The 27093-nt window shown below is 55.3% G+C and overlaps 11 protein-coding genes across 11 annotated transcripts; 5 read left to right on the top strand and 6 right to left on the bottom strand.

Moving 5' to 3' along the window:
• Positions 1-1201: 1201 nt before the first annotated feature.
• Positions 1202-2875, bottom strand: LTHEOB_3140 (LEO1-like protein; the record flags this gene model as incomplete). Its single annotated transcript, XM_035512031.1, has 3 exons — positions 1202-2293; positions 2344-2506; positions 2616-2875. The coding sequence occupies 3 exons, from the start codon at positions 2873-2875 to the stop codon at positions 1202-1204; spliced, it is 1515 nt and encodes a 504-aa protein (XP_035363033.1).
• Positions 2876-3312: 437 nt separating this feature from the next.
• On the top strand, positions 3313-4861 carry LTHEOB_3139 (Protein kinase activator protein; the record flags this gene model as incomplete). Its single annotated transcript, XM_035512029.1, has 4 exons — positions 3313-3335; positions 3704-4029; positions 4082-4196; positions 4249-4861. 4 exons carry the CDS (start codon positions 3313-3315, stop codon positions 4859-4861), a joined length of 1077 nt encoding a protein of 358 aa, XP_035363032.1.
• Positions 4862-5775: 914 nt separating this feature from the next.
• Positions 5776-7968, bottom strand: LTHEOB_3138 (Pentatricopeptide repeat domain-containing protein; the record flags this gene model as incomplete). Its single annotated transcript, XM_035512028.1, has 1 exon — positions 5776-7968. The coding sequence occupies one exon, from the start codon at positions 7966-7968 to the stop codon at positions 5776-5778; it is 2193 nt and encodes a 730-aa protein (XP_035363031.1).
• A 374-nt stretch (positions 7969-8342) lies between these two features.
• On the top strand, positions 8343-9473 carry LTHEOB_3137 (uncharacterized protein; the record flags this gene model as incomplete). Its single annotated transcript, XM_035512027.1, has 5 exons — positions 8343-8377; positions 8434-8548; positions 8612-8677; positions 8828-8950; positions 9330-9473. The coding sequence occupies 5 exons, from the start codon at positions 8343-8345 to the stop codon at positions 9471-9473; spliced, it is 483 nt and encodes a 160-aa protein (XP_035363030.1).
• Positions 9474-10598: 1125 nt separating this feature from the next.
• Positions 10599-11093, bottom strand: LTHEOB_3136 (uncharacterized protein; the record flags this gene model as incomplete). The annotated part of the gene is made up of 2 exons (XM_035512026.1): positions 10599-10694; positions 10755-11093. The coding sequence occupies 2 exons, from the start codon at positions 11091-11093 to the stop codon at positions 10599-10601; spliced, it is 435 nt and encodes a 144-aa protein (XP_035363029.1).
• A 1539-nt stretch (positions 11094-12632) lies between these two features.
• Positions 12633-13103, bottom strand: LTHEOB_3135 (Translation machinery-associated protein 17; the record flags this gene model as incomplete). The annotated part of the gene is made up of 1 exon (XM_035512025.1): positions 12633-13103. The coding sequence occupies one exon, from the start codon at positions 13101-13103 to the stop codon at positions 12633-12635; it is 471 nt and encodes a 156-aa protein (XP_035363028.1).
• A 189-nt stretch (positions 13104-13292) lies between these two features.
• On the top strand, positions 13293-15108 carry LTHEOB_3134 (Rhomboid family protein; the record flags this gene model as incomplete). The annotated part of the gene is made up of 3 exons (XM_035512024.1): positions 13293-14127; positions 14184-14269; positions 14329-15108. 3 exons carry the CDS (start codon positions 13293-13295, stop codon positions 15106-15108), a joined length of 1701 nt encoding a protein of 566 aa, XP_035363027.1.
• A 761-nt stretch (positions 15109-15869) lies between these two features.
• LTHEOB_3133 (Basic proline-rich protein) lies at positions 15870-16136 on the bottom strand (the record flags this gene model as incomplete). The annotated part of the gene is made up of 1 exon (XM_035512023.1): positions 15870-16136. The coding sequence occupies one exon, from the start codon at positions 16134-16136 to the stop codon at positions 15870-15872; it is 267 nt and encodes an 88-aa protein (XP_035363026.1).
• A 166-nt stretch (positions 16137-16302) lies between these two features.
• LTHEOB_3132 (uncharacterized protein) lies at positions 16303-17248 on the bottom strand (the record flags this gene model as incomplete). The annotated part of the gene is made up of 4 exons (XM_035512022.1): positions 16303-16702; positions 16869-16982; positions 17038-17060; positions 17123-17248. 4 exons carry the CDS (start codon positions 17246-17248, stop codon positions 16303-16305), a joined length of 663 nt encoding a protein of 220 aa, XP_035363025.1.
• Positions 17249-17534: 286 nt separating this feature from the next.
• LTHEOB_3131 (uncharacterized protein) lies at positions 17535-18785 on the top strand (the record flags this gene model as incomplete). Its single annotated transcript, XM_035512021.1, has 2 exons — positions 17535-17586; positions 17767-18785. 2 exons carry the CDS (start codon positions 17535-17537, stop codon positions 18783-18785), a joined length of 1071 nt encoding a protein of 356 aa, XP_035363024.1.
• Positions 18786-19188: 403 nt separating this feature from the next.
• On the top strand, positions 19189-22658 carry LTHEOB_3130 (Protein hir1; the record flags this gene model as incomplete). Its single annotated transcript, XM_035512020.1, has 5 exons — positions 19189-19225; positions 19306-19380; positions 19463-19678; positions 19731-22484; positions 22546-22658. The coding sequence occupies 5 exons, from the start codon at positions 19189-19191 to the stop codon at positions 22656-22658; spliced, it is 3195 nt and encodes a 1064-aa protein (XP_035363023.1).
• Positions 22659-27093: the final 4435 nt, after the last annotated feature.

Here is a 27093-nt window from a genome sequence, read left to right as displayed (position 1 = left end):
CAACCGGGCTCCTGGGCGGCGCGCAGCAACACTGCCCCAGATTTCTCTGCCGCCTCACGCCAGGATGCTCGCACTTTTGCCATCGGCGGTCCCGACGAAACGTGGAAAGAAAATTCAGAATCCGGGCGGCTGAGACGAGCGTTGGCCACAGGCTGCCCGCAAACGTCGGCGGCGTAGAGCCAAAATGGCGATAACGTGATAAGACGCCATCGATGCCTACTCCCCGCTAAGCATCAGCCAAGCGGTTGCCTCCGCCTCTCGCCCGCGGGACGCCTGTGCCCTGCCTCGCCGACACAGAGCGCAGCAGCCCACACCCCGGCTTCCGCCCGCGTGAACAGGCCGCCTCGTGCCCGCCACAGGCCCGCCACCTGCATCCTTCGGAATCGCCGTGCACCTCATCGGACGCTGCTGAGGCCTCAAACTCTTTGCGGAACCAAGCGAGCTTGCCTAGCCGTGTTGTGAGCCCGTTGGCCCAGTTGCAGATCGAGATCTGATGGCGCACATCAAGCTCGAGGGCAAGCAGAGGCCCAAGGGCTGGGCAGCCGTAGCCAAGACAGCCGCAGCCAAGCGAGCGCCGCATTAGGGCTCGGAGCGCATCAGCATCATGCTGTTTTCGTGAGCTTTCTGGAGAGGCCATCGTTCGAACGTTCGGCTCTGCGGTTCTATGGTGCGGCTCGGCCCTCGATTGCGTCCAGAGTAAAATACGCTTGCCCTGCATCTAGCCTCCTCGCCGGGTGCGCGCCCACGAATCTGGGACGCTGGGGCTTCCGTTGGCATGCCGGTTGACGTTGGTGTGTCACCGTCTTCGCATCCTGCGTGACCGGCCCTGTGCTTTATCTGCTACCTATCAGCGAAGAAGCTGCGGTGAGACCCTATTCGTATAACAGTCCAGAATATTGCCTATCTCATGCTTGGCGGCTGATTGCTAGCCCGTCTTTCTACTCCGCACTTACGATGCCACTAATGCTCGAAAAGCCATGGCATTTGCCCACGTGGGCACAGTCAGATTGTTTTCATGGATGATGGCTCGTCCGGCAGTAGCGACCTGCTCGAGCGCCCGAATTAGACCTAAACACCTGTCTACACGCTTTTTGGGAATCAGTCCTAGTATATGCGAATCCAAGAGCCAGCGCCAATTATGCCATTCAACGTCATGCCTTCCCGTGGATTCCATTTTGATGCCTCGCGCCCATAGGCTCCTCTACTCCTCGTCTTCATCATCGTCATCGACGACCCGTCTCCGCTTCCTAGAGCTTGCCGCAATGACTTCATCCTCATCGTCGTCGTCCTCGTCCGCGTGAGCCCTCTTCGGACTACCGCGCCTCTCCCTACGCTGTTGTGCCTCAAGGCGGTCGTCGATGTCTTCCTCGTCCTCATACGTCTCGGGCTCCTCGTCGCTGCCGGCGAGGAAGTCATCGTCCTCGTCGTACTCGTCCTCCCTGAAGCGAGAGCGAGGTCCAGCATCCTCCTCCTCATCGCTATACTCTTCCCGCCTGGGACGTCTCTGCTTGGCTCCGCGAGCACCACGGTCTTCATCATCATACGCGCTCGATTGGCCATAGCGAGAACCGCCATATCCTGAAGACCGAGCAAACCCGCTGCGGCCAAAGCCTCGGTCGTTCCGCATGCGCTGGCGCTCTCTCTGGCGCTCCTCCAGCTTAGCATGTCGCTCACGCTCCCTCTCAGTCGCCTCTGCCTCCCTCTTCTTCTTCTCCGGATCTTCAGTCAAGCTGAAGATGGCCACAGAGCCGCCAGCACCAGAGCGTGCTTTGGCGGCAGCGGCGAGAGATTCCTGCAAACGCTCCAAAGAATCGTCCGTTGTGCTCTTAGATGGAAGAACGGAAAGACCAGCGGTGACCTTGTTGGTGATGCGCACCAATTGCTCGCGTTGATTGGGCGTGCAGAGATACGTGTGAGAGTCCTTGCTTGGGTCATACGTAGTAGCTCCGCGATTCTTCATATCCCGGATGCTAGTAGGCGTAGGCTTGGTAGGGTTAATCTGTGGAGGAGCAAGGGGCTTTCCGTCAAGCTCGTACTGCTGCGTGGGGTCGGAACCGAGCTGCAGAGTAAGGGAACCATCGGACCATCTGAGGATGCGTGCATTGGATTGAAGCTGAGTGGGGTTGGAAGGAGAATGGCGCCAGCGGATGGTCGTCTGGGCGGTCTTGAAGGGGGAGAAGGTCGACGATGGCTCTCTCTTGCTGTGATGATCCGTTGTGGGCGGTTGCCACTTCTCCAGGACAAAGGTTTTGGGATCAACTGCGAGAAAGCGTGGTACCTTCATGAGATAGAGCTGCAATCATGTCAGCAAGCAGCGCAGGCTGGCAAAAGGTCCACACGCACCTCGTTGTCGCTGGGCTCAGGAACTGCATGGCGTGGCAGCGATGCTTCGGCAATCTGGAGCTCCATAGCCTCGAATTCCTCCGCAGCCGTACTCTTCACGCGATCCTCGCGGCCCATGTCATCGCCAGAGTCGAGCTCCTCATCGTCGAGTGTGCGCTCCGCCCTGCAGGAATTGACGATTAGCAGTGGTCTTGCTTGAGACCAAGTGAGAGACGTGGCGCATAGTCTCAGGGTCCGTCAAAGCCAAACAAATAAAATGTAGCAATACGTACGGTGCCTGCTCAAGATCGTCATCGTCTCCTCCGTCACCGAAAAGGTCATCCTCATCATCCAGCGGCGGTTCGTCGTCATTGAGCTCGTCGTCACTCGCCGCAGCCCCAGCGCCGCCAGTGGTACGCCTTCCGGTGACAACGTCGTCATCGTCATCCTCGTTCTGGTCGGGTGGGGGCGAGGTGGACGTGGCAATGGCGCCGGTGGCCTCAGCGTCGTCGCCGAACATGTCGGCCATGTTATTCTCTGAATCGGACGCCATGGCGGTCGGTGTGAGACGCGCGATTGACGGACGGCAGGAGGACGCGGAGGCGCAAAGACGAGCTGACGACGGTGCCGGGCGGGCGGCGACGTGCGCGGGTGGGTGGCGGAAGACGGTCGGTGGAGGGGGGAAGCGCAGAGGATGGGCTTTGTGGTGAGCTGCAGCTGGATTCACTTGCAGCGCGCGCGTCGCACTGGAGCTCGGCGGGCACCCGTCGCGGCGGCGGCGGCGCGGAGAAATAAGCGACCGGCGGCATGTTCCCCTTTCAGGAGGGGCGCAACTGAAACCGCCCGGCGTGCGGTAGGGAGAGGTTCAGACATCTACACTCCTCCCATCCCCTCGCTCTCTGTCTTCTCTGCCACACATCGCTCGACGGCTTGCCGCCAACCTCAGCCGCCTCCCCTATCCGGTTACCTTAAACTGCGTGAATTACAGACATGGCGTCGTTCTTCTCCAGCGTGTAAGTGCTTAGCATTCCTCGTGGCCTGAAGCACCCTCTGCATACCTTCTCCTCGCCCCGCCTGCCCCGCGAACCGCTCTGTCTAGCCGCCCAGCCCAATTCATTTCCTACGATCATCTCCGCACGTGGCTATCATTTGCTCTTTGTTCCTTTTTCTCCACCCGTTGCACACCGCCCACACGTGATTCACTCCCCGCGTCCCTGTTTGCCTTTTACCACCCTTCCTGCTGTCATTGTCTCTATCCTCTCCATTCCCTTCCTCATCCGCCCCCCCTGCATCTGCGTCGGGCACGAGCGGCACCCTTTCAAGCCCCACTTCCAATAGATAAAGGGCCTAGAACGCCACCACTAACTCAATTGCCCGACAGTCGCCAAGGCTTTGGCGGACGATCCAACAAGAACAGCAATAACCAGCAGCCGCCGCAAGCCAAGGGCAACGCGTCACCCACTATGTCTTACCAGAACGCCCCCCAGCAGTACCCTCCGCAGCAGCTGCCTCAATCACCCTCAATGGCTTCCGCTACGCCCACCGAGACCACTCCCATCGAGGCCGATCGCTCGCAGTCGCCGTCGAACAGGAAGCCCCCGTACTTCTTCCGCGAGGAGTATTCTAACCTGATCGTCAAGGGTAACTTCATGACTCTGGCCGCGCGGCCGAAGATGGTTGATGAGGGCGAGTGGCTCGCTCACCAAGGTTTGTGCCATCTGCCTTTCTGTCTCACTTTTCCTGTTCTCACCTTTGGTAGTTGTTGAGCAATACCGTCTTCTGGATGGCATGATCCAGGTCATCAAGACTCTTGATGAGCGGACAGGTCGCCCAATTTGCAACCCGGACACTTGCCCCACCATGTCTGCCGCTGGGTAAGTTCCATTACCTTGGTTAGTGAGCGACAGGTCATGCTAAGTATTTCAGCCACACCTACACCTGGTTGGACAACAACAAGAAGCCCATCAAGATTCCCGCCTACCAATACATCCAACTCGTTCAGAAGTGGATTGTGGGAAAGATTGGCGACCAGAACCTCTTCCCTGTTGACACCTCGATTCCATCTCAGCCTTCCAGCACATCCGCCGCCACCTATGCCTCAGGAGGCCTGAATACCCCTGGTTCTAACTCTCCCATTCCTGCCGGACCAACCTCGATCAACGCTCCGCTCTCCCAACTTTCCGGTGACGAATGGATGGGTAAGCCTGCCGGCTTCCCCAAGCACTTCAAGGACGACATCAAGTCCATCTACCGCCAGATGATGCGCTGCTACGCTCACCTGTACCACGGCCACTGGCTCGACCCCTTCTGGAACCTCAACGCTTACAAGGAGCTCAACACATGCTTCATCCACTTCATCAACGTCGGCCAGCAGTACGACCTGCTCAGCGACAAGGAGATGGAGCCCATGATGCCGCTCATTCAGCTGTGGCTGTCCAAGGGTCTCCTCCCGGAGAAGCAGGCTGATGTGGCTCAAGCCACTTCTGGTAGCCAGCAACCGGCCGCGCAGCCCCAGGAAGGCCAACCCGCTGCCGCTTAAATGGAGAGAAGAAGGATACGACGAAACGACGTGAAGAAGATCTCCGAGACGAAGGGATCTATTTCATTTTCAACTAGTTGATAGAGCGAAACGATCTCTTTTCCACGGCCGCGAACGCTTTCCTTTTCAAGAAAGTCAAAGACATATCCGCGCAAACGCAAAGAGAAGACGACAAAGCATTCGGCGAGCTTAAGGAGAAAAGAACGGGATGGGTAACTTGGAAGGAAGGATGGATCGAGGGGTTTAACCTTTTTTTTTTCTGCACTTGCACTTGATTTTGGGAGCCATCAGTGGTGCATGCTCTGGGCGTTTTCTCTTTTCAATATTACATTGCAAAGGAGCGGCAGTTTCTTTGAATGATATCGATGCGGTCACTCGTAACCCTGGTTCATCACCTTGCTTGCGCTTGCTTGGGAATTTCGATTTGTCTTTGCAGCAAAATCGATGTGAGCTCCCGCAGAAGGGTGCTTGAGCTCTCCATCGAGCTGGTTGAATGAGGAATGAAATACCCGGTTTCCAGGCGAATGCGAAAGCCATGGAATGAGTTGCTCTCTTTTTTTTGTTTGTATGCTCTTGATTCAGTGACAATCCGGCCCATTGCCAATCGTGAGCATCTCCGCCGTCAAACTTGGCGTGTGCCACCATCTTATGATGCATTGTTTCTTCGGGTGTCTTCGTGATTCCCACATCATACACGTACTTCTTCTATGCCCAAACACCCCCTTATCGCCCCAAATGGCAAAGACACTTCTTCGTACAGTAGTAACCCAAATAACCGCTCCCACCAAATAAACGCCTTGTCCCACCGCAGGAAAAAATGCATGTGTAGCACAATGACAATCGTACAGAAGGAATACACAGCCCAGCCGAAACATGTGTATATACAACCACCTGAGCCACCATCATCAGCCTCATCAATCCAGCGTCCAGTTATGCGGCCTATCCTTGTCATTGGAGCTCATAAATGTTTTCTTCTCCGAGGGCCCCGGCGGTTTTCCGGTCGAGGCAAGCTCGGTCTCAGGCTGCCCAACGAAGTCGTCCAGGATCTTCTGGATGACGGCTTCTTCGTCGACCGCAGCGCCAGCCTTAGCAGCGGCGGCGGCAGCAGCCTCGGCCTCAGCCTCAGCCTCAGCAGTAGCAGCAGCATCAGCGGCAGCCTGTTTCGCGAAGAACTTGCTCTGAGCGTTGAACTGCTGGGTCATCTCAGAGCGCAACAGCCAGTCCTGGCGGCGCGACTCGGTCTCGTCGAAGGCGTTGTCGCCGCGGCCGAGCATCTTCTTGAAGTCCTTTTGGAGGGCGTGGGAGCGGTAGCCGCCGGCGTGTTCGGCCTCGCGGATGACCTGGTCAAAGACGTCCGGGCGGTCGCAGCGGTAGCAGAGGCCGAGCATCTGGATGTACGAGGTGCGGTCGAGCGGGCGCGAGGCGGGCCGCTGGGCGCGCAGCTCCTGCAGCTGCTGCCAGATGGCGACGCCCGAGGCCCAGTCGCGCTGCTGCGCGCAGGCGTGCAGGAAGCGCGTCAGCGCGTCGGCGTCGAAGCCCCAGCCGTCGGCCGCCAGCGTGCCGCAGATGTCGGCCGCGCGCTCCAGCCCGTGGAACTTGAGCAGCCCCGCGACGATGGAGCTCATCACGCGCGGCGTCGGGTGCACCTTTTGCACCAGCCGCTCCGGCTTGCGCGGGTGCCGCACCACGCGGTTCTGCAGCCGGTACAGCGTCGACGGGTGCGTGAGCGGGATCGTCGGGTTGGCCAGCATTAGCGCGTAGCTGTCCGTGGTTATGCCCGTCATGAGCTGCACGAACCGCACGAAGCCGCGGGAGTCGTTGGTGTTGATGTGGTAGGAGAGTGCTGCGGTGCAAGTGATCTCGTCTGGCCGCATGTGGACTTCGTGGAGAGATTTGATGACCATGGAACATATGTCGTGCCGCTTAAGCCGGCTGAAGCCCAGGAGCAGCGCGTTGTAGGTCGTGATGTTGGGCGGGGCCGGAGAGGTGAGGAGCTCCTCGCAGATGGCCCCGACAAGAGTGGGAAAGTTAAGTTCGCCACGGAAACACTGATCGAAGCTTTCGAATATCCGTTCATTCATGGCGTGGCATTTTCGGTGGAATTGGCCATCGGGGTCCTGCTCATAGTACGGATACTTTCCAAATATCGGCTTGACTTCAGGGACGCGGTCCTGATTTTTCGGCATTTTGGTCCGTTGAAGGAAATTTTCAATACTCCTGACGAACCTCTCCTTGGACTGCTCTCCCTTCATGGCTATCCAGTACACGTTGTCTGGCAGCCAGCAGTCAGACAATTTGTCGTCCCAATCTCTTCTATTCGGATACTTATGCAGGTGTGCTGCCTCAACCATGAATAGCACCAGCTTGGCCATGGATAAGTTCATGGTCTGTAGCTTTCGACGGGTCCAGCGGGACTCTAGTCCTTCTATTTTCCGACTATCAGTGGCATATATCGACTGCGGAGGGAAATCGTGGGGGTTGAAAGACGGCCCAATGTTCTCAGGCCATTCCGGTTGTCCTGAACTCGTCATGGTGTATCTCCGCGCATCCTCCCACTCCAAGATGTCTCGAGGTCTTGATACGTCCTCCCTGTCGTCCATCATACGTTGATAGCTACGCTTTTTCGCCTTACCCAGCTTCTCGCGCATGATAGCTTCTGCGGCTTCGGGGTCCTTGACACCCTCAACCTCCTTCTTCAGCCATTCTGCCACGTCCTCGGCATCTTTTCCTTCGAGCTCGAATTCTTCTATGTCTTCTTTGAGCCTCGAAGGGTCGGCCTTGTCCTCTACCCGCTTCCCATCCCGCGTCTGGCCAGCGTCCCGCCCTTCGCGCGTTCGCACATCTGCATCGCCGGGCTTCAGTTCGTCTTTGACCTCTTGAATGGCATGGTCCCATTTTTCCCTGCGTTGCTGCTTTGCGCGGCCATCGGCAACGGCGGCACATGCGAATATGGCCGAGTAGATGATTGTTGAACTTGGGATTGCTGACAAGCGCTTCCGAAAAGCAGTGGTCGAGCGGCGGGCGACGGCGGTCGAGTAGGAGAGGCATTGTTGGCAGCGGCAGGCGCATTTTGTTGCCCGCAGCGTTCTCGACCAGAGGGTTTGCATTATTCGGCTACCGTCGTGACATTGTCCGGCGAACGCTCTCAGGGCTCGCGGAAATTCGCTCGTCCGGATGACCGCTCGGAGTGTGACGTGATCGGGGGGAGGAACCGGCGGACGTGGGCGTGCTCGAGGAGCGAGGGCGTCAATTGAGGTCGAGGAGACGCGCTGCAGCTGCGCGGCTCGCGTGATAGGGCGGTGTGGTGGTGATGGGCGTGGCTCGCTGTGGGTGCATTTCTACGTGAGCTGATCTCCACGAAAGATCCCTGCGCGTCGCGCCGGCGGGCGGGCGGCCAAGCGCAGTCCTGCCTGCCCCGCCTAGAGCTTCACCTTTGCCCCTCCATCTCTTCCGACGTCGTCGCCTAACAAATTCAAGCACCATGTTGGCTCTCACCTTGACCGCCGAACTAGAGGGGTAAGGTCCCTCCGAAGTCCGCTATTGCGGCCAGGAAATGCTCACAGAAAATGCAGCGTGACGGATCTGAAGCCCAACGACACCCAAGAGAACCCTTTCTACTACACTTTCAAGGTCCAATGCACCTCGTGCCGCGAGATTCATCCTAACTGGGTGAGCGTGAGTCGCTTTGTGAGTCCAAAGTCCACTCTTCCTCACGGCTATGAATGCTAGATTCCTAATCCTTGCACATAGGAACAAAACGAACAAAGCGGTAGCAGAGGCGAGGCCAACTTCGTTTGGAAGTGCAAGAACTGCAAGGTAGAAAACTCTCCACCCGATTTTACTTTTTCTCCTTCTCGGCCTATGTCTCTGCACGAACGACATTTACTAGTTAGATTTTCACTCAGCTATTATACAATCCCTGTAATGCACCAATTCCCCGATCAAGTAATACTAACTACTTACCAGAGAGAACATTCTGCCAACATTACCGAAGCCCCGAAGTCCTACCCTCAGCAGTCGCCGCCGAAGAGCCAGAAGATCATCACGTTCGACTGCCGCGGCCTGGAGTTTGTCGAGTTCAAGCCTGATGTAAGCACTGTTTCTTTTTATCCTTTTCTTCCATGATTTTTCATTCTATCATGCCACTCTGCTCGAGGAGGCTTCGGAAGAACCTGTGAGATCAACCATTCTGTGACTCTTTGAATGGACGACATGGTACCTGCAGACTGTAACAAATCAGTTCCACCTTTGTCTCCTAAATTCTCTTCTATCCCTCCTTCCTCCGATATTTCATCATCAATGACACCCTGCACATCAACCGATTTACCCCCTTGATCCTTCACTCATTCATCCAACCATCTCATGGGGAACACATCTTGCCCTTGAGCAGCACACAGCTCAAGCATCTTGCAAATTCTCTTCCCTCCCCTTCGCAGGCCCTCATACTGATCTAATTTCATTCACATAGGGCGAATGGTCCGCTACAGGTCTCGAATCCGGCAGCAAGTTCGATCAGATCGACTTGACTGAGGGCGACTGGTTCGACTACGACGAGAAGGCGGGCGAAGAGGTCAGCATCAAGGATCTGAAGTGGGACATAGTTCGTGCCTAGAGATATGGAGACCAGAGCGTCTGGAGGAGAGCAATATGAGAGTCCGACCCAAAGCAAGGGCGAAAAGTTTTATCAGTATGCGTGCATGAACACATTAAGTTAAGAGGAGCCGAGTGAATCACAAAAGACCATGCCATTCCATTCTGTTGCACACCTTGCACCTAGATTTTACTTCAACTACCGTGAGGGAGGAGTGCAGCGTCTCCTCACAAGACTGCCTTAAGCGAACAACTCTGTCGAGTCTCCACACTCGCACCGACACATTTAAGCATGAAAGGATCGGAGATTGCTTCAAACTTTGGTTATTCGAGTATATCTACAACGAATGGGTATCTCATCATCTAGACTATCCACAGCGTGTCCCTCTCATCAGGCCGGAAACCAACCATCTACGAAAATAAAAGATCTGCCGTTGGGTTCTTAGAAAAAGTTCGTCGAAAAACCATAGCAACACCTCAGAGCCCTCTCCTTATCCGACGTGCTTTTTCCGCCATTTCCGCACCCGCGTCGCACCGCCCTAATGACCGCCCTTCATTCCGACAACCCCAGCCCCCATTCCTTGCCGGTATCAGCCGAAAAGCGCGGGCAGCCAGCCCCACAACAGCATTGGATTTTGCTGCGTTTCCGTTGGCGAGATGAACAGCGGTGGGGAGGTTTCAGTTGGACGAATGGCGATGAAGGAAGAGAGCCGGGGGCCGGGGGGGCCAGCGGTGGCGCAGCTGCTGAAAACGGCAGTGTTCCGACGGAGCGGTAGCGGGGGCCGGTGTTGCCTGTTCACAACAACATCGTTCGGTCGGGGGCTGTTTCGATGAGTCGCGCGCGTTTGAACGGGAGGGTTGGGGAAAGGCATCGTCTGTCGACCATTCCGTCTTTGTTGGTGCGAATGCTTGAGGCCGGAGTTGGTCCCTTGTCAAGGCTAGGAAAGGTTGTGGGACTGAGGTCGCAGATGGCGATTGAGAAGAGCTAAAGCCGTGTCGAGATGACCGGCGGGTCTGGTGTCGTTGCGACAGGTTGTGGGAACGAAGGACTTGAATGGAAGACCAGGTCGTCAGAGTGACGGGAGTTGTTTTGGTTCGGTCGTTTCGCGTGTTCCGTTTGTTTGTTTGTCGAGTCGTTTCGATCACTTCAGACAAGGAGGAGCAGCGCGGCGCCTGCGGCGGTCACCAGACCCCGTAGCCACAGGTCGCGGAGACATGCGCCGTCGACGGTGCAGGAATGGACCTGGTAAAGTCAGTGGACTATTCGAAGCAAGGTAGTTGACGTAGAGGTGAGGTTGATTACCTTTCGCTGCTCCTTCTGCTCAACTTCCGCCTTTTCAGCTGACCTTGGAATAATGGTTTCGGCAAGGATGATTTGGGCGTCGAGAGAATGGTCTGCGTCAAGAGTAAGGTCTGTAGAGGTGGCCTCCGGATCGGTCTTTGCACGCTCTTCAGCGGCGGCCGAGGACTCTGCTGATTCGGATACAATGGAATCGCGGCGAGGGGTGACACCCCAAGCATTCATGGTCTTGGAAGAGTCGAGTGTCTCCAGGAAGGACTGGACGCGAGTGTCCAGAGCGTCGCGGAGGCTGTCAGTAAGAGCCCAGGGCTGGGAGGATGACTGCTCGTTCTGGTGTTCCATGATGGCGGGTCGAATCTTGTTGCACAAGAAAGGGCTGAATGTCTTGGAAGTTACCCAAGTTTTGGTTGAGCTGAGGCTAAAGTAGGAGTCCGGTTGGCGCAATGTTCCACGGTGTATGACGCGATAAACAGGCGAGCAATCCGAACTTCCGTTTTGGAATGGCGTGCTTATTGGTAGGTTGCACGACACGAGCAGCTATGCAGACTGACTGCTCAGCAGGCAAGGTGAAGCAGGATATCGGGTCTAAATAAGTGAGGCTATCGGAGCCCGGTAGGTCGTTCACGTGGGGGGTCTGGCACAAGACTCAAGGAAGGAAGTGAGTTAAGAGGATTTGTCGAGTTTGGAGTTGCGATTGTCGATGGCGAGTTTAAGAACGGGTCCGGCAAGTGGCAGGGATTGGGGGATTCGGGTCCAGCGGGATGATCGGGGCCTTTTAAGACGTCATGGTTAGCTTGGTGTTGGCGGCAACACGGGACGGAGCGGTGGTAGGCTACCTTCGGAGCGTTTGCAGATCAGGCGGATAAAAATTCACCAGGCGGTTGGCAGGATCAATATGACTCCCTAGTGCGTACAATGGAGAAACCAGGCTTTGTTTCTTTCACGCGGACCGGGAGGCGCGAGTGGTTATGTAGAGCAAATAGGCTTCAGCGCCAAGCATTGAGTAATGGCGAGGTACGGTGTGGGTAATGATGCACGCGCGAAGCTAGCACGGCACTCGATGCGAGGATAGACTTCCCAGTGGAGATTGACTCTCGGGTTGTTGTGATCAAGATGTGGGATCACGCAATTGGTGATAGGAATCGGCCAATGCGCTTTCAGCTGGGCACTTGGGCCGGGTCGTATTGGATGCAGCGCCAGGAACGAAGCTCCGCGCCGCCAAAGCCGCAGGGTCCACAGATGGGTAGAAAGATAAAAGAACGCTAGCGTAGAACACGAGCTCGAAGAGGGTCTAGGTAGCATGGTGGCTTTTGGATTTTAAGAGCGGACTGGAGCTTGAGCCGACTCTTGCTCGTGTTACCGCCTTCGGGTGGTGCTGCCGCAGCTGAAGCAACCCCTGCGTCGGCGCGCTGCTGGCACTCTGCTAAGCTCGCTTGGCAAGTTTGATGGTGAGAATGGCTCCGCGGTGTCCGCGGGCGCTCTGCGCATGCATTCCAGCCCTCCCGTGGCTGGCTCGAGACCGCTGCGCCCATCTGACGGCGCCGTGAGAAGCACCGGCGCAGTGCGGAATGACCGATCGTCGTCCAGTCATGGAGGTTTCCGCCGTGTCTGCTGATGTCCGGCGTCCTCCACGGCGCATGCCAACCGCACAGGCAGGGAAAGGGCAGGGGACCAGCCTCACCGGACTGCGGGGTTGAAATCGGTAGTTCGAAGCGGCTTTGGTCTTCCAACACACCCCTGTCACCCGTTGGCTCTGCTCATGCTATCAATAGCCTCCTAATAAGTCTACCGCGTTCGGTAGTCGACGATAGTGTCTCGTGTGTTTTTTTAATTGGGCCTCGTATAGCAGAACACGCCGAATCAGCTCCTCTCCCCCCGAGCCTAGAGGAAGACGCCCTCTTGCTCGTCCTGCGCCTCACTCTCTGCATGAGTCGCACTGTTCGCCGAGGCAGCCCCAGCAGCCTCGGTGGGCTCTGTCGCACCTTGGTTTTGCGCACTGCCCTCGCTCCTCTGCTCGCCATTATGCTGTGCTCCACCGTTGACTTGCTCCTTGGTCGCATCATCTGCCTTGGCGTCCTCGACCCAAGGCATTCCGCGATTCACCTCGACCTCCAGCTTCAGCAGCTCGATGCGATCCTCCATGCGCGCCATGACCTCTTCGTTCTCCTTGATCGCCTCGGCGCAGTCGCGGTCGCCCTCGTCCGCAAAGGGCTGCAGCTGCACGTTCGAGCGCCGCAGATGGTAGATCGAATTGCGCAGCTCAGCAGCTTTGGCGTGCAGCGACGGCAGTGTCAGTTCCTTGATGGCTTCGGCGAACGCGGCCGGCGTGATGGGCAATGAGTCGGCGGACATGGTGTGTGGGTCGGGGGCGAGCCGTTAGTGCTTTCAGGTTGTTTGGCGTGAAGTCGGCGTCTGTGATTTTTTTGATGACGCGCAGCGGGGAGCTTGGAGGCGGGCGGCGGGCGGCGATGCTTTCTACCCGCGCGTGTGCGTCACTTCCGCGCCTTGCTACTATACGCGCCTCCCCCCACGTCCACAGCAATGAGCAATGCGTGGATCGTAGCTTGTAGGCCATTCTCTGGGCTACGCTCGTCCTCGCTCGCCCTCCCAACCTGGTCAATTGCCTCCGCCGTTGCCGCGGCTCGTCCTGTATCACCGAGAACACTTTCTTCACACATTTCGCGCCTCGGCACAGCACAACTCAAATGCTACAGCTTACGCCCGCCACTCCTTCGCCTGCTTGACCATCGCCAGTTTACCACGTCCACAACTGCCTTCGCCCGTAGGTCATCTGTGTCGAAGAAATCCGCGTCTACACCCCCGTCGGAAGCCCGCAAAGAGACATCCCAAGATGCTGAGGGAAAGGAGGACACGCCGCTCCCTGGAGGAGATTTGCCTCAAGACAAGATAACCAAGATATTTGGGCCTGGAACCTCGGTGGAGAAGGGCAACAAATTCCTTCGTGCTCTGCAACACCGTCGCGTTACTGGTAGTCTGGCTGAAAAAGGTGTCAATTTCGAGGGACCAACTGCTTTCCCCAAAGAACGCGCCCTGAATGCACTCGAGTATCTACGCAGCACACATCCCGTCGACGAAGAAGCGGCGGCAGCAGAATGGGCTCAGAAGGAGGCTCAGCGCCTGGAAGGCGAGCTGATTCAACGAGCCCAGGATCTGAAACTATACAAGAAAGCGGAACCGGAGCAAACGCTTGGTAGTGTCTATGGGCACAGCGAACTGGAAGCCCTGAGAAGAAGGAATGAGGAAGCTTACGAACGGCAAAAGGAAGAGGAAGAGCGACGCAAAGAAGCTCAAGAAAAGAAAGCAAATTCCGGGAAGAGCGGTACTTTAGGTCCGGTCAAGGCCAAGACAGGGCTACGTAAGTGAAGCTCGTGGACACTGCCAATGATATCGTGACTAATAAATGGCACGCAGGCAAGAAGGAAAAGTCTGAATGGGTTAAGTACTATGAAGAGCAGGCCATGATTCGGAAAGAAAAGCAAGCTCCTAAGATGAGCGCTGTAAGCTTCCGGCACCTCCAACCACTTAGATTCAGATCCTGATCATGCTATTGACCCAGGCCGCACGCATCCTCCCTTCGGCTCTCGTCGCCGCCCTCGTCCTCGCCGGCGCCTACATCCTTACGGAGAAGTACACGCCCCTAGCCGCCTCCGCACGCCTCTGGCCCGACACGCCTCCAGCCCTCGCCACCTGCTTCGCGCTGCTCAACATCAATCTCTTCATCTTCCTCGCGTGGCGCTACCCGCCGTTCTGGCGGACGATGAACAAGTACCTGCTGCAGACGCCGGGCTACCCGACAGCAGCATCAGTGCTGGGCAACGTCTTCTCGCACCAGGACCCGAAGCACCTGTTCATGAACATGCTGATCCTCATGGGCGCCGGCCCGCAGCTGCACGAGCTGATCGGCCGCGCCAACTTCCTCGCCGTCTACCTGGCCGGCGGCGTGCTCGGCTCCCTCGCCTCGCTCGTCGTCAGCGTCGCCGCCCGCAACTTCGCCGTCTCCACCCTCGGCGCGTCCGGCGCCCTCGCCGCCACCATCGGCGCCCTCCTGCTGCTCAAGGACTCCGACTCCTTCACCCTGCCCTTCTTCCCCGACTACAAGATCCCCGTCTCGTCGAACGCCCTGCTCGGCGCTTGTCTCGCTTACGAGATCTGGGGCCTCACCCGCCGCGGCCAGACGGGCATGGACCACGTTGCCCACTTGGGCGGCTACGCCACTGGTATTGCTGCGGCTGGCGCGTTGAAGTGGCAAGTTGGTGAGAGGAGGAGGCGGGAACAGGAGAAGAAGAAGGAAATGGGTTTCCTACAGAAGACGTTTGTCGTCAGGAAGGATGAGTGAGCAGACGGATGAACAAAAGAAAACAGCTGCCATGAATGATGGCCCATCATTAGTAAGGGCAAATTACGGAAAGCATACGCTTTGTGGGGATGTCTTAGCGGCCGTGTAAGGCCGTAAAAGTTATTGCAGGTGATTGTTTTTGGAGCGGTGCAAAAAGGTTGTAGACACTCCACTTCTGGTGGCATCGTCGATTCGGTATAGCTTTGCTGCCTATGCTTATGCGGAGGCGGTATGGAATCAGCCTGCATGGAATATATCTTCTCTCAGTTCATCACGTTCTCAAAAAATACTGTTGATCCAGTGATCTGTTGATTTGATAGTTTCTACTGCCTCAACCACTCGCTCTTCATCAATACGACAAGCGCGAGTGGAGAATGAACAAGAAAACAAAGAGAATAATAAAAAAAGCAAGACGACAGGGGTATGTGGGTTAAACCTTGAACCATTCGAGAAAACACGGCTTTTGTGTTGCATCAGAAGAGAAATAGAAAGGATCGTCTTTTTTCAAGCGTGTAGAAGCCGGATCTCACCCCTTATTTTGGAAGGGAACAAAAGAAACATGTCCTATTCCATCCGCTCTTCCGTCTGATGGGAGGATGGAAGAGGTTACCCAAAAAATCCCCGCGCGCGAACAAACCCCGACCGTCTCCCAACTCCATGCAATGGTCACAAATGAAAAAAAGCGAAAAAGAAAATATGGATTGCAGTGCCAACAATGCACGGCTGAAGCGGTCGTTTGTTCGATAAATCTTGATACTGGCTTATTCGAACGCGCTCAGGTCAAGCGGTACACTGCTACCGCGGCCAGCTCTGTACTTCTTCGGTCCACCAGTAAATTCACGCGGCTTGGGCAGTTGATCGTCACCCTGGAACTTCCAGCGGCCATCGTTGATACGAAGCATGCCAGGGCTGGCGGGTGCCGAGCTCTTCGCCGAGCCACCGTTTGACAGCGTGAACGCGCTGGGATCCATTGTCGCAGCGCGGGGCGGCGGTGCCGATGAAGGGGGTGGAGGAGGAGGCACAGCCATGGTTGGTGCCTTGACTGGGTGTGTGCCGGGCGGTGGAGGTGGGGCGGACGGAGCGGACGGAGGTGGCGGCGGAGCGGCTATGGAGGGTGCTCTCGGTGGTGAAGCGGGTGGCGGCGGTGGAGGAGCGGCGGGAGACGAGCGGCCAAACGCATTGCGGGCAGCTTGTTCAGCCAAAGAAGGCGTGTGGCCATTGGTTGGTGGTGGGGGTGGACCGGGCGGAGGCGGTGGTGTAGCGCGGGAAGGCGGTCGCGGAGCGGAGGCTGGAGGTGGAGGTGGTGCGGACGGAGGCGCGGGTGCCGACGAGGCAGGAGGTGGTGGTGCGGGAGTCGAAGGCTTCCGTGATGCTGGTGGAGGAACAGGTGGCTTCTTGCCTACAGGCGGCGGTGGCTTTGGTTTTCCGCCAAGTGCGCCGTGTGACGACGAAGGCCGCAGAGAGTTCTTGAGCGCTGCTACGTTCGGCGGAGGCGGCGGTGGAGCACCTCCAGGAGGTCTGGGGGCTGATGGAGGAGGTGGTGCTGCGCCAGTGGGAGGTCTTGGTGCTGTCCGCGAACGCGTCGTCTCCGGATCTGACAGATATGGCGAATCGGCCTTGTCTGCTCCTGTGTCTACCCCGCTCTTTCCGGTCTTCCGTAGCTTGGGCATGCCCACTCCAGCAAAGAGTCCTCCTAGCTGCGGCGCAGCGCCGGCTGCCGCTCCTCCTGAACTATCCCCAGTCTCACTATTGCTCCTTACTCGGTTGCCGCCTGGAACGGGCGGTGCAAGTCCACCGGGGGGCTTCGGTGCGCCGCCGGGAACAGGCGGTGCGCCCATTGGGGGGCCGGCGGGGCCATCGAGAACTTTGCCAACCTGCGGCGCGGAGCGGTCGTTGACTTGGGTAACTTTCTTGAGCTTTGCGCCTGACCGGATATCACCAAGCAGTGCTCCCTGTTTTCGTCATTAGTAGCAGCTCTCATGCTGAGGATTTCATAGTGCACAAAAGCACTCACTCTGCTCTGACCACCGCCTGCGGGCTTCTTCGCCAATCCGCCTGGCGGAGGCGGCGGTGGAGGAGGGGGACCACCAGCAGCGCCTGGCGGCGGCGGAGGGGGAGGTGGTGGAGGCGGCGCGGGCATGGCGGAGCTGTCGTGTGCGCGGTCAAACTGGGCGTGTCAAGATCCCCAGGAGATGTTAACACAGCGAGGTTGTTGGAATGTTGGCGCCTCAGAGTGCGTTTGAATGAGGGCGAGGGATGATGCAGAGGAGTGAGCAACTTGGCGCGAGCGAATGATGTCGGTCGGGTCGGGCTTGGGCTGCTAAGCTGTGGCTCGCGCTGAGCGCACAGCCACCGCGCGTTGCGAATCGTCATGCTCGCGGCGGCAAACCTTTGGCCGCCGCCGCTTTAATCCCGCAACATCCGCCATGAACAACTCCTCGCGTCTTCTCCGCGCACGTCCTGCGCCGGCATCGCCATGTCAGTTATGTCAGCACACTCTCCGGCAACCTAAGTGGCAGCAACGGCGTCCATTGAGCTCCGCACTCGCCTCCCGGTCCCTTCCTCGAAATCAGCTTCCGCAGCGAACTCCTCGCAAGGCTCCAACCTCACACGCACGCGCGTCTCCCTCAATTACGAGCCACTTCCTTGTCCGTGCAGTCAGCACTACCAATGCGGCCACATCGGTGCCTACTGCGGCGGATGTCGAGAAGGCGCATGAGGCAATCTTAGCTATCCTCAACAGGGAATCTGTGCCTTCAGAAGATACCCTTTTAGAGGTCCTCGGCGTTGCGGAGAGAGCAGCCAGGTACTTGGCTGCTCAGGATGGCCAACAACAGCGACCAGTTGGTTCTGGGAAACCATCAACAGCAAACTCGGTATTGCTGGATCTGGAGCCGCATTCGGCTGATAGCTCCGATCCAGTTGAGACGCTGTCGACATTGCTGTACAAGCTGATGAAATATCCACCTGTTTTCATTTCTCCTAAGGTCTTGGATGGCTATATCACGACCCAGTCCCTTCTCGAGCAGCCTGAAAGCTTCCCGGAAGTTCTGCACTTGTATGCAAATAAGCCCGTCGCAACGTCGAATACGACGCCCGTCAAATACAACAAGCCGAGCCCGAACAGCGCCGCAGCTGCCGTGCCGTCCGATGTCGCAAACCGCGCACTTGACGCTGCAATCAAAATCAAGGACTTGCACCTGGCGCTGTCCATTGTTGAGCTTACCTTTCGGCAGCCTGCTTACCGTCGTGCACTCATAATCCGGAAGATTATGCCACCACTCATGGGTCTTGCTCTTGCCCCCGGAGCTGCTTACGTCTTGGCTTCCAAATTTGCGCACTACCAGCAGGTAGTAAACCCGCAGTCGGCTACGCAAATGGCCATGGTTGGCATAATGACATATGTGGGGGCGGTGTCTACGATTGGTGTCGTGGCTGTCACTACGGCAAACGACCAAATGGACAGAATTTCTTGGGCAATGGGGATGGCGTTGTCAGAGAGATATCTGAGAGAGGAGGAGCGAGCGGCTGTGGATAGAGTCGCGCAAGCGTGGGGCTTCAAGGATCCCAACAGGAAGGGCGAAGAGGAAGGTGAGGAGTGGGAAGAGTTGAGGGAATGGGCAGGCTTGAGAGGAATGGTGCTGGACAAGGTGGAGCTCATGGAGGGCATGCAGTAGCCTGAAAAGTCAGTGAGCTGGTAAAACGGACAAGATGAGCATCTGTCCCTTGCAAAATACTATATTCCTTGTGGCTTTCTGCGGATGACCAGCTGAATTTGCGACCAATTGGCCAGTAGTATTAAACATGGACCAACTACTGTTGAACAAGTTGCGCGGCGAATAACGGCAGCAGAACTCGGGGTGCATGAACGATTGTGCCTGGCCGAGACGTCACCGCCCGGAGACGCGCCAAGCGCATGGGCGGGCTTCCGCCGCTTGTGAGGCGCGCGCGTTCACCAGCTCCGGCTTCACTTGCAACAGCACCTTGCGCACCACAACCGCAACCCCCGCCCCGCATCGCGCCCTCCTCGATCTGCCCCCGGCTCGATTATGAGGAAGCGCTCCGAAGCGCATCGCCAACATGCACATTGTCAAGCCCGTCTGGTTGACGCATCCCGGTAAGCTCCTCCGCGCAGCTGCTGGCTTTCCCGCGCGCTGTCGCGTTTCCGAGCCACGACTAATTCGCGCGCCCTCACAGGTGAGCTGAAGGATTTTGAGGTCTACAGCTGCCATGTCTCGCCCGATGGCAGCAGACTCGCTACCGCTGCCGGAGGTATGTCGACCTTTCGCACTCGAATTCGCAGCCTTCGGGCAGCTCCTACCTTCACGCCCGGAGTACTGAACATCTTGCACAGACGGTCACGTCCGGATTTGGTCAACGGAGGCTATTATGAATTCTGCGAACCCAGACTTCAAGAAGCCCAGGCAGCTCGCTGCCGTCAGCAACCACTCAGGCACCATCCACACCGTGCGCTTCTCCAGCAACGGCAAATACCTTGCCTCGGGCGCAGACGACAGGGTGGTATGCGTCTATATTCTGGACCCAAATCCGGTTTCGCATTCCACTTTCGGTACGGAATATCATACACTGGAATTGGCCAGCTTGACTGAGATATATCATAGGAAGCAACGAGGAGCCGCCTGTTGAGAACTGGCGCGTCCTGCGGCGTCTGATAGGCCACGACAACGACGTCCAAGATCTAGGGTGGTCGTACGACTCGTCGATATTGGTTTCAGTGGGCTTGGACTCGAAGGTTGTGGTCTGGTCAGGGCACACGTTCGAGAAGCTCAAGACAATCAACAGCCACCAGAGTCACATTAAAGGCATCACATTCGACCCAGCGAACAAGTATTTCGCAACCGCCAGTGATGACCGTACCATCAAGCTCTTTCGTTTCACGCCGCCCGCCCCGAACGCGACTTCTCAGGACTCCGTGGGTAACTTTGTGCTCGAGACCACCATTGTCGCTCCGTTTGTCACTTCTCCGCTTACAACATACTTCCGGCGGTGCTCATGGTCTCCGGATGGAAACCATATAGCTGCGGCGAACGCCACCAATGGACCGGTGAGCTCTGTGGCTATCATCAACAGAGGATCTTGGGAGAGCGACATCAACCTGATCGGTCACGAAGGTCCTGTTGAAGTTTGCGCGTTCTCGCCAAGAATGTTCTACAGGGAGCCTCTTACCGACGCCCATAAAGACGCCAATGGGAATACTAACCTCCCTTCAGTCACTGTCATCGCTTGCGCTGGACAGGACAAGACGCTGAGTATATGGAACACTAGCTTCGCGCGACCCTTTGTCATCACTCAGGAGCTCTCAAGCAAATCTATCTCTGACCTTGCGTGGTCGCCGGACGGAGAGAAGCTATTCCTTACCAGCCTTGATGGGAGCATCATGGGTGCTGTCTTCGAGCCAGGAGAATTGGGTTATGTTGCGCCCCTTTCCGAGAGTGATAAAGCTTTGCAGAAATTTGGTGCTGGTCGAAGACTCGGCATGGTCGAAGGCACAGATGCGCTTCTCCTGGAGGAAGGAAGCAAAGCAGGAGAATTGAAGGGCGTACAAGGCCGTATGGGTGAATTGATGGGCGATGGAGCTCCGGCGACCGCAACTACTAACGGTGTCACGACTCCGGCTCAAACGAATGGTTCTGCTGCCTCTCAGCCAAACGCTCAGTCTACACCCACAAACGGACAGAGCTCCGCTGCTCCGGCACCGGCAGCTCCCGCGTCATCTGGAGATCCTAGAGTCGACAAACTCAAACAGCGTGTAACCGTTACCAAAGACGGCAAGAAGAGAATCGCTCCTCTTCTCGTATCTGCATCTTCTGGTTTGGCGGAATCTTCCTTGCCACAGACACAACTCGTTTCCGCACAACAGACCAGAAGTGGCCCAGGCGCTCGAAACGACAGCCCTCACAATATTCTAGATCTATCAAAGCCCTATGATGGATTCCCGAGGGGAGGATTGGCTGGTCTTCTGCTTGGAAACAAGCGGAAATTTGCCGAAATCGAGGGAGATTCGGAGCATAAGACCGAGAAGAGATTTGCGAAAGCCACCGCAAACGGCGCTGCTCCCATACTGGTCAACACTGCAGATGGATTGATGCCGCCAAAAACCTCCGAAAGACCATCCGAAATAGAGGTCCCTGAGCCTCTACGACCAGCAATTGTGAACCCCAGCCTATCTGTGAGTCAGTTGAGGCTCGCGGTGCCAATGATCCGCACTGTCATTGTTCGGACAGTGGATGGCAGTGAACCGCCGCAGGCTGGCGATGTCTCTAAGGAGGACCTCCTAATCCTAGAAGCGAAAAACGCAACGACACCATCAAGAACAGGAAGACCACAAGATCGAGATCCTACGCGTATCACATGCACGAAAAAGGGACAGACCCTGTGGCAAGACTTCCTCCCAAAGCCGGTCATGCTTGTGACTGGAAACCCGAACTTCTGGGCTGCAGCATCCGAGGATGGAACGGTACATGTCTGGACACCTGCCGGGCGTCGGTTGCTCAATCCGTTGACGCTCGAAGCTCAGCCGGTCATCATGGACTGCAGAGGATGGTGGCTACTCTGTATCACTGCTGTAGGCACTTGCTACGTCTGGAACATCCAGACTCTCTCTGCTCCTCATCCTCCGATCTCAGTCGCCCCTATACTCGATGTGGCGATACATTCACAAGGCCCCCACCTCGGCAACACTCCCGGAATCGTGTTTGCGCGCCTGAACTCCCAGGGTCGTGTCATCGTGGCTCTCTCCAACGGTGACGGATACACATACTCCCCAATGCTCTACGTCTGGCAGCGGCTCACGGAACCTTGGTGGGCCGTGGGTTCGCAGTACTGGAACACGACGGACTCTTCCGTCAGCAATCTCACCTCTACCATATCATCGACCAAGAGCGAGAAGGCCAAGGAGAAAGATGTCGACGAGGTTGCACCCGAGAACATATCGGCGGGCATCATTCCACAGCTCGAGCGCAACACGTCGAACAACGTGCTCATTCGCGGCCGTGCTTTCTACCTGCAACGCCTCATCAAGGCGTTGCTATCCGCAGAAGGCTTCGAAAACTTGGAGTCGAGTATCAGCGTTGCACATCTGGAGAACAGAGTGGCGGCGGCGATGACACTAGGCGCTCGGGAAGAGTACAAGATCTATCTGCTCATGTACGCAAAGCGACTGGGTGCAGAGGGATTGAAGGGCAAGATCGAGGAGTTGCTGCGGAGTCTCATGGGCAACATCTTCGAGGACGAGGACGAGAAGAACGGCGAAAGCGGTGGCGCCGAAGCGAACAGGTCGTCGTCACAAGCTCCGAAGGACGAGCTCGTAGGCTGGAAGCGGGAAGATCTGCTGAAAGAGGTCGTGGTGGTTCTCGGTAAGTTTTCCCCATCCCTTTGCCAGTACTACGAGTATAAACTAACCATGTCTTCAAATAGGCAAACACCGTGACCTTCAGCGTATCACAGTCCCTTACGCCCGTATCCTGGGTGTTGTCGATCAGCAACGCCCTGGGAACAATGAGGATGGCGATATGGACACGGAGCTGTGAGCGGAAACGCTTTGGCTTCGTTGCTGTATCGCGATTCCTCAGCTAACTCGTTCTCTTAGGGACTCCCTTCTTCTCTTTTCCAAAAGGCGTGTACATTAGGCTAGTGAAAGCGTGGGGTGGCGGTGCTTACGTGGCAAGGGCGTTCATATAACTGCTTGCTGGGTTGCATTTGTGTGCGAGGGAATGCGTCTTGTCCTAGCTTAGCTCCTATTCTTTTTTTCGTGCTTTTCTCTTCTTTTTCTTACTCCGCCTCTCTGAGCTTGCTATAGGTGCTTAGGGAGGGTGCGGGTATGGACGGAGGATTGCTGAGCGAGGTAACTGGGATCTAGCGCTGCTTCTTCGATTGTTTTCCTTTTTCTTTCCTCGGGCATTACGCAAAAGGTAGTCCTGGAGATGGTGTGGTGGGGAAAAGAGTGATGAAATACAGTGCATAGGATGATGTGCCAAGAGATCAGTACTCTGATTCTATTTTCTCTCGCTGTGAACTTCTGTGGTGATGCTCCTTGTGGCGATATGTATGTACGAAGAACTACGCAAATGCTTAATATGGATAGAAACGATCGAGTGGTTAAATGGTGTGTCGCAGCCGAAGGCCAACAGATACCAGTCCGTATCCGCATCACAGAGGGAGCCAAATGATTTCTAAAGCATTCAAGTTTATGATAAAGGAAATTAAAGCAAGCTCTTCCATATTACCATAGTACGTAGCAACAGTGGCCTCGTATTCTAAGGCCCTTCTATTATTCGCACAGATAAAATCCAGAAATGTATGTAATAATACCTATTAACTTAGAATAATTCCCGTAAATTTATAAACTGATATTCTATAATGATGACAACAATAAAGTTTTCTTCCATTATTTGCACGGAATTCGAAAGTCATGCCGATCCATCGTTTTCACGCCGAAGGAAGTTGAGCAATTCGCCAATGATTGTTCCCGGGGGTCCACTACTCGGCTCAGAATGATCTTGTATGTAAATGAGCTCCTGATTCAACCAGTGGCGGAGAAGGCGTTTTTCGAAATCGTCCGGCGCGTGCTCCATGATTTCATATTCTGCAACCGGCGTACCAGGCCGCAGTATCCAGACCCACCTGTTCGTAGGGCGCCTGACGGGGTCCCCGTTCTCTAAGATTTTGCATCTTGGGACAGTCTGGTGTTCTAAAAGCATGCGCACAGTGTAATGCAAGCTTTCATTGGAGTTGCGGCTCGGGATCGTCCTTTGGAAGCCGTTAGAGGACCAAAAGTGACAACACGGTATCCGGTTTTCGGACCCCAGGATGCGGAAAAGTCCTCTCTTGGAATCTTTTAGCTTGTTGTTGACTTCGGAATTGTCAGTAGAGGTCCAAAGAACTAGTGCTTTGAGTTGGTCTTATTCTCACAGTCATCTCCGTGGCCTCGCATGTTTTTATGGGCGATTCTCCAAGTTGGCCTTTTTCCATGTTCCGAGGGTGGGTGGTATTCGTTCCATATGGGGGCGAAGTCGAATTTCAGGTAAGCTTTCAACTTCGAGATCATCCATATCAGCGCGAGTTGTGCAAGGCTGTCGTTCTTTTGGCCACCGCCGATGTCTCTGTGGTAGCCTAAAAACCAGCATTGTTGTAGATCCGGGATATTCTGAGAGCCTCCAACCCCTGCAGGGGTTGTACCATCATTGCGCTCGGGGACTTTCCACACTATAGGACGAAAGGTTGACCGCCTCTCGTGTAGAGAAAGAGCCTGAAAAGCGTGGTTGATGTTGCAAGAAAGGTCAGAATTGACGAAGCTTAGCCGACTTTTCTGGAGGCCAATCGTGCTGACCGTATCCCAGACTGCACACGCCTGAATACGAACAGCCTCGGGACTACGATAGGAGCCCGGTTGATGAAGCTGGTTCACCAGCCGATCGCTAGGTTTTTCGTTGCTCCATGAGCGAAAGATGCCCGGCAAGCGGTAAAGATGGGTCTTGGTGAGGAGCCCAATCTGTTCGATCAATTTTACTATGCATCTCACTGTGAAAGCACCCCTCGAGAAACCAATGAGGTATATTTCGTCGTCGGAGCTCCCATAATTCTGGCAAATGAAAGTATAGGCCTCCTGAATATTCTCATCGATGCCTAGAAAGCTGTTAGAGTACCAGTGGTAAGAATGGCGAGAGAAGAATAGTCCAACAAACCCGCTCCAGTAGCCTGATCCACAGGCTTCAAAGGATTGTTTGGATCAGTCCCAACTCCCGGTTGGTAAAGAACGATCTGAGGGATTCCGTAATCATCTGAGCCGCTGATGCATCGCGAAATTCTTGATACGTTGGTCAAATTCGTTTCAAGTGATTCTCTGCACGCTGTACCGTCACAGCAGATGATAAGCTTTTTCTTCGTCCTGCGGACATTTTGGTCTTCGTCCATATCAAGGAGATCGGTCTATGAAAAAGAGAATGACTGAGATGCATACATAGACGTAAGATAAATTGTCTGACAGTGTCCTGAAGGATAGAGCCACTTTTCCAGAGGCTTTCATTCTAGAGCACGTGGACTTATTATGCTTACAGAATGCGTATGATGGCCACGATAGCCATTTCTGAGACCAAAATAATTCTGCAACTTTGACAGAGCATGTGGCTTCTACATCTGCAAAAGCAGCTGCAAAGTACGGGTATGTACACCCTTATGTTGCACTTGGTGGCTGGCGCGAAGATCGTAAGTTCCGTGGTGCAAGGAGTTCCCGCGGCTTTGTATTGCAGCATTCAGCAAATTTTCAAGGCCCTGATGATTTCAAGCTAGCCACCAGTCGCACGAAGATGATGTATAGTACTGCCACATACACCCGAGAGCTAACATTCGTTTTCTTTGTCTTAGACCCTCCCAAGCATAGCTGAACTCAGCTGATGTTGCCAGACATAAGTTCGGATGGGCTTACTGAGAGGCTTTCCAACTGAGCGCTACTATAAATTTGTTTTTTCTCTGTGTTCCGACCCTTGGTTTTATTACCAATATTGCCAAAAAAGAAATCACCATTTGTATGGTCTCTGATAGCTGTATCAGCAGCCTCCTGTGCTTACCATCCAACACAGAGATTTGATTCATTTCCACACAAGAGCTCTGCGTCGGCAACGCTTCGAATCATGGGATTAATAGCACAAAACCAGATAAAGCCCTCGAATCTCTCAACCATCGCGCAATAGCCACCACGAGCATTGATAAAGCGTTCCTGATCTCTTGTATAAAAAAATCGATTCTATAGGAAATTGACTGTGACTACTTATAAAAGTATCCCATTAGTAACCCCGCATGCTTAACCAAAGATACCAGTGCATCATGCCTCCGTAAAGTTCAGTGCTTTTGTGTAAACGACAACGTAATAACAAATGCATGTATATTAGTTGGGGGCATTGTAACAACTGCTTATTATCATTAATACCTATATAACTACCTTTTTTCTTCTTTTTTCCAGCAGCGTCTCGGAAGAACAAGTAAGGGAGAAGAAGTAATATGTCTATCTTACACAAAAGAAAACTGAAACAAAACAGTCACGCCTTAAACATAACAAAAAAGCAAAAAAGGGCGGATGAGTCAGAAGCCTCAATGCCTTGCTGTGCCTCATTGTGGTTCGATCGAGTAGCACATATGGCGCACCCGCCTGACCCGCTTATTCCCGGGATGAGGCTCTGCTTGGAAATAGAATACTTTTAACTTTCTAACGGCCGTAGTCAAAGCACTCGGTCTAAGTAGTATTGCGTTTGAATTTCTGCAAGGGAAAGTCCAAGCCCAGTGGTAGTGTCACTTGTCAAGCGAACAATAGCGGATATGACAGCCAAGTACTGTCGGTCTTCGTCCGGCCCCCGTGCAGTGGTTTTCTTTTTCTCGTTACCCAATGCATTCCGACCCACAGCCCGCTTAGAACATGAACGAAAACACTTGACCCTACATCAGCGTCGAATACAAGACAGGTCTAACTCGGATGACGCAAACGGATTATGGATGCAAGGTCGCGACTTCGGACAGGGCTGAGACCACTCACCTGCCTGGTGCCGAAAGTCCTTTCCGTGGATCGTTATAGCGTACACAGCCGAAACGCGCAGCGAGGTCTCAAGTGACATCGGCCTAAGGCGACCAAGTTTCGCCCCCGCATTGTCCCTCAAAAAAGAGTCGCTCCCCCCCGGACCTATCACAGCCACCATCAACGAGTGCAAAGACCTTTCGGCAGGTATGGAGGGCCCTATGATCATGAAGACCATCCCGCTGTCAAAGCGCTGGAGATCACTCTGGCGCCGTACGAAACGCAAGCCTCAACTAAAAGCTTCAGTCCAAGCGGGGTTTACGGGTATCGAAGAAACGCACAGGCCAGCTGAAGAAGCCCTTTTCGAGTACGTTAAGGCACTACCTTCTGCTTAAAATTTTCTCTCGTCTTTGACGCTGGACCCTGGGATCCTGCTGTTGAATAGACTAGCTGATGGTATC

Source organism: Lasiodiplodia theobromae (assembly GCF_012971845.1).
Source record: "Lasiodiplodia theobromae strain AM2As chromosome Unknown scaffold_8, whole genome shotgun sequence".
Classification (NCBI taxonomy): domain Eukaryota; kingdom Fungi; phylum Ascomycota; class Dothideomycetes; order Botryosphaeriales; family Botryosphaeriaceae; genus Lasiodiplodia; species Lasiodiplodia theobromae.
This window is presented reverse-complemented; position numbering and strand designations above follow the sequence as displayed.